The 5,070-nt window shown below is 31.3% G+C and overlaps 1 protein-coding gene across 1 annotated transcript; it reads left to right on the forward strand.

Moving 5' to 3' along the window:
* The first annotated feature begins 1,921 nt into the window (after positions 1-1,921).
* LOC108560080 (glucose dehydrogenase [FAD, quinone]-like) lies at positions 1,922-4,056 on the forward strand. The gene is made up of 3 exons (XM_017917519.1): positions 1,922-1,971; positions 2,035-2,281; positions 2,337-4,056. Exons 2-3 carry the CDS (start codon positions 2,038-2,040, stop codon positions 3,908-3,910), a joined length of 1,818 nt encoding a protein of 605 aa, XP_017773008.1. The 5' UTR covers positions 1,922-1,971; positions 2,035-2,037; the 3' UTR covers positions 3,911-4,056.
* The last annotated feature ends 1,014 nt before the right edge of the window (positions 4,057-5,070 follow it).

The following is a 5,070-nucleotide window of genomic DNA, read 5'->3' on the forward strand; positions in this document are numbered from 1 at the left end:
GAATTTTGTAAAAAGACATGGTGTCAAAAGTTTCTTATAAAGATTTTTTTAATTTTTATGTCAAAATTATGCAATTTTAATAACATTAGACAAGAAATATGACTAAAGATAATAATTTTTTAATTATAGATGAAATATTTAGTTTAAGGAACTAAACGAAAATAACAGTTAATCGACGGCGGATATATACGCCCTATCAGCATAGGGTTAAATTTCGTTTATTTAGATTACTTTAGGTTAATTTAGTTTATGTTTCTGGAATCCCCTTTTACTTCATTTACCTATAAAATTACACAAGAAATATGCTTACTTATTTAGTGATGGATATATTTTGTATTTCAGCAACCATTTACTTTTATTCATATATTTTTTTTTATTTCTAAGGTCAGACAATCCAATAATTAATTTAATCTCAATTTAGTCCCACATATTTCACATTCATTGTGCAAATATTTAATTCATTAAGTTTATAACTTTATTATGAAAGGAGCAGTCACGCAATCACCTTAAACACAAAACGCAAATACACGTATTTTAGTAAATCTGATCCAAAATATTCTTATATCGAAAACTAACAACATTTTCTTTTTAAACCGAAATGCTGTAATTTTAATGATATTAGGTAAGAAATATGATTAGAAACATGAAATTTGTTAAAGTAAAATAATTAGTTACATGCAGATAGCGTATTTTTAAAAAGACATGGTGTTATCAAAAGTATTCTTATAAAGAAAATTTTGAAAAAAAGTTAAGCACTTTTTTATTTTTATGTCAAAATTATGCAATTTTAATAACATTAGAGATGAAAGATTTAACATTAAAGATGAAAGATTTAGTTTAAGGAACTGAAGCAAAATAACAGTTAATCGACGGCGGATATATACGCCCTATCAGCAAAGTATTCAATTTCGTTTACTTTAGGTAAATTTAGTTTATGTCGCTAGAATCTCCTTTTACTCCTATAAAATTATACAAGAAATATGACTGAAGATAATAATTTTATTAAAGATGAAATATTTAGTTTGAGGAACTGAACCAAAATAACAGTTATTGGACGGCGGATATATACGCCCTATCAGCAAAGTGTTCAATTTCGTTTATTTAGATTACTTTAGATAAATTTACTTTATGTTTCTAGAATCCACTTTTACTTCATTGACCTATAAAATTACACAAGAAATATGCATACTTATTTAGTGCACTCAATTTTCCACTGGAATTCTTTTCAAATGATAATTTATTATTAACAATACTTATAAATATCCTCAGTTGAGTTACGAAATGCATTTAACGACTTAATTAGATTTTTGCAAAATAATTCATTAATAGTTTATAAATAATTTAATAGCAAATATTAATTACCAGACAGACTCAAATTTGCATTAATTTTGTTGTATAGACTGGTTGGATTTCGCAACAGTTTCGTTTATCTCCACAGAATTTACAATAAGTATGTCTCTCAATTGTGAAGGTCATTTTATCCAGGTTATTTTTTGTGTTGAGTTATGAATATTTTAAAATCGTTTACATATTGCGATTGCATTATTATTTAGATACCAATTACTTGCAGTGCCGGATTTGAGCCAATTCTAGCGATTGCGATGCACGCATTTCAGTTATATAAATTGTTTTTATGTTGATTGTTTATGAGTTTTGATTTTTTTAATTAGATTTTGTATATAATAAACATTTAAAATATGTAAATTCTAATTTTAGGGGTAACGCAAAAAAAAATATATCGGGGCTCGCACTCACTGGATCCGGCCCTGATTACTTGAATGTTTTCATTTATTATTTTGTTTTTATTTTCCTATCTGTATAAATATGCACTTTTTGATAGACTTATGTACATTCGTCGCTCGTATTTCAACATCTCCGTTTGCTTTTGTTAATTTCTTATTCTCTTCCCAATTATATAAATATTCTTTTCTGGTAGAGTTACACATACATATGTCGCTGGTCTTTTAACTTGTAAGTATAAACCCGTTCCGTTTGAAACTTGTATTTATTGCAATTTTTGGAAATTTCCTATAGATTATGTGGATTTATTTGGGATTTGTATTGTTAATTCTAAATGGATTTAACTGCGTTGTTGTTGATTTGCCTGCGGATGTTGTCGAGTTGATCGACACTTTGGAGAGGCAACTGGAAAATCCGCCTGAAGAACCTAAACTTCAATCGGAGTATGACTTCATCATCGTTGGGGCCGGGAGCGCAGGTTGCGTGATCGCAAATCGTTTATCGGAAAATCCCAATTGGAAAATTCTTCTCATCGAAGCTGGTAAATTATTAAAAATTTAAACGTTTTCTTTTTATAGTTTTATATTAATTTTTAGGTACTGATGAGGATAGGATGATGGATGTTCCTTTAAACGTTGGGTATTTGCAATTCAGCAGCATCAATTGGAATTACACATCGGAGAAGGATCATAATTATTGTCGCGGAATGAACGGTGGTAAATGCAAATGGCCCAGAGGAAAGGTCATGGGTGGATCGAGCACTTTGAACTATATGATTTACACTAGAGGAAATCGGGAAGATTACAACGATTGGGCAGAGTTTGGTAACGAAGGTTGGTCTTTTGATGAGGTTTTACCGTATTTCAAGAAAATCGAGAACATGACCATACCGAATCTGCAAAACTCTAATTATCATAGTACGAATGGTTACATGAATGTGGGCTATGCCCCTTATAAGACACCTTTCGCTGATGTAGTCGTTGAAGCCAACAAAGAGTTTGGTTTGAATTACGTGGACTACAATGGTGCTTCTCAGATTGGAGTCAGCCGAATTCAGACTAATCTGAAAGATGGTTTTAGAGAGAGCGCGAATAGCGCTTACATCAAACCTTTTAACAGGATTAACTTGCATATCAAAAAGTTGGCGACTGTTAAGAAGATTTTGATCGATTCCAAGAAAACGGCTTATGGTGTCGAGTTCGTCAGTCGGGGAAGATCTACTGTGGTTAAGGCAAGGAAAGAGGTTATTGTTTCAGCGGGAGCGATCAACTCGCCGCAGCTGCTGATGCTTTCAGGAATAGGACCCAAAAAGGAATTAAAGAAACATAAGATCAAAGTTGTTGCCGATTTACCTGTTGGTCGAAATCTCTTAGATCACGTTAGCTTGCCCATAGTGTACACCATCGATCAACCCATAACGATCCCATTGAATGCTCAGATAGATCTTCAAGCTTACTTGGAAAACGGTGGTGCTAACATCTTATCCATCCCGGGAGGCGTTGAAGCCTTGAGTTTCCACAACCTAGATGATCCGTTCAATCCCCAAGCTGTTCCCAACATTGAGTTAGCTTACTTGACAAGTTCAACGGCCAGCAGTAATTTATTATACAAAGATTTCAATATAAAAGAAAGCGTTTACGAGAAAATCTATAAACCAATAAAGGATGAATACAGTTTCATGATCATGCCCATACTTCTGAATCCAAAGAGCGAAGGCTACTTGAAACTGGCGAGCGGCGATTACAGGGATCACCCGTTGATCTACGCCAACTACTTTGATGATCCTGATGATTTGGATACTTTGATGGAGACTTTAAAGTTGATGCAGAACATAACGCAGCAGCCGGCCTTCAAGAAGATTGGAGCCAAACTCAATTCCATTCCTTTGGATGAATGCCCTTACAAATTCATGTCCGATGATTACGTGAGATGCATGTGTCGTACTTTAACTTTGACCGTTTACCATTACTCGGGAACGTGTAAAATGGGTCCGAAATACGATGAGACTTCGGTGGTTGATGATAGGTTAAAGGTGCATGGAATTCATAAACTTCGGGTGATCGATGCTTCAATCTTTCCAACCATAATCAGTGGACATACGAACTTTCCAACGATAATGGTTGCCGAAAAAGGAGCTGATCTTATAAAACATGATCATAACGCTCATTAACTAATTATTTTATAAATATATACGAAGACTGCAGTCTTTCCGCTCTGATTAACTTATAAATCTAATTATTTTCAGTTCGAAAATCTGTTTTAAATCACGTAAAATAAGAAGCTGATACAATGCACCAATATTTACGTTCCAATAAATACTGCCTTATTTAATACCTACGTAATAATGTAAATAAATTTTTGAAAAACTAAATAAAAGTATTAAACAATAAATGTAAAATGTTATTATTTCTATTGCAATTATTAAATAGCAAAGATTTTAATGTTATTTGCAAATTACTGAAAAATATACTTAAAAAATATATAATTAAATTACCAGAAATTACAAGTTTTGTTTTATTTTTACTGGGTAGAAGATAAATAAAAGTTAATAGTCATGAATCCATACTTAATGGTATTATTTATATGAGGATACGGAAATCTCTAAAAAGCTATCGTCATCTACAAAAAAAAAGTGTAGCAGATATCAAGATACTCTTGAGTGCCTCAGAAATGTGTTAACCATAAATCTTCTTGACAACACTTAACGAGAGAAACGATTCTAACCACTAGATCTACATATGACTTTACATATTGATCCTAAATGATAATGATAACAAAAGTTTTGTTTGGTAGAAAATTTGTTACAGTTATTTTTCAAGAATTATTACATAATGATTAAACTAGATGTTGAAGTAATGATCATTGAGTATTACATGTATCGTTTTCATAAATTGTAGATTAAAATAATTGAATATAATTTTACTAAATCTTCAAAAGAATTGTTATCAATTTAAATATGTATACAACTAATTTTCCATTAAGTCTAGGAAAAAGAAAAGATATAACTATAGTTTTTTTTTAAGAATTAGTGCATTATGAATAATCTTCACTAAAATCCGTGTTAATAATTCTAATTATAGTTTTGAATCTTAATGATTATTATTTAATATTTAGTGCAAGATGACTTTTGACATCTTCATTTTAATTATGAGTATAGTGAATTTAGTTCATGATGACTTATGGAATTTATTTATAGATGTTGAAAGTCCGGTTTAGTCCGGTTTCAAACAGTCCATGATATTGTCGGAATCCGCACTATGTGAGGTATTGTTGTACAAATGTAAATGAAATAGTTTACTTTTATTCCAATTAATGCCTTTTTCCACATTA

The sequence above is a fragment of the Nicrophorus vespilloides genome, unplaced genomic scaffold, assembly GCF_001412225.1.
Source record: "Nicrophorus vespilloides isolate i.1.1-1 unplaced genomic scaffold, Nicve_v1.0, whole genome shotgun sequence".
In the NCBI taxonomy this organism is placed as follows: Eukaryota; Metazoa; Arthropoda; class Insecta; order Coleoptera; family Silphidae; genus Nicrophorus; species Nicrophorus vespilloides.

Excerpts from the sequence above, each read along its gene's own strand:
- LOC108560080 (XM_017917519.1), top strand. The coding sequence starts at position 2,038 with ATGTGGATTTATTTGGGATTTGTATTGTTAATTCTAAATGGATTTAAC. Across the intron at positions 2,282-2,336 it reads AATTCTTCTCATCGAAGCTG|GTACTGATGAGGATAGGATG; the intron begins GTAAATTATTAA and ends ATTAATTTTTAG.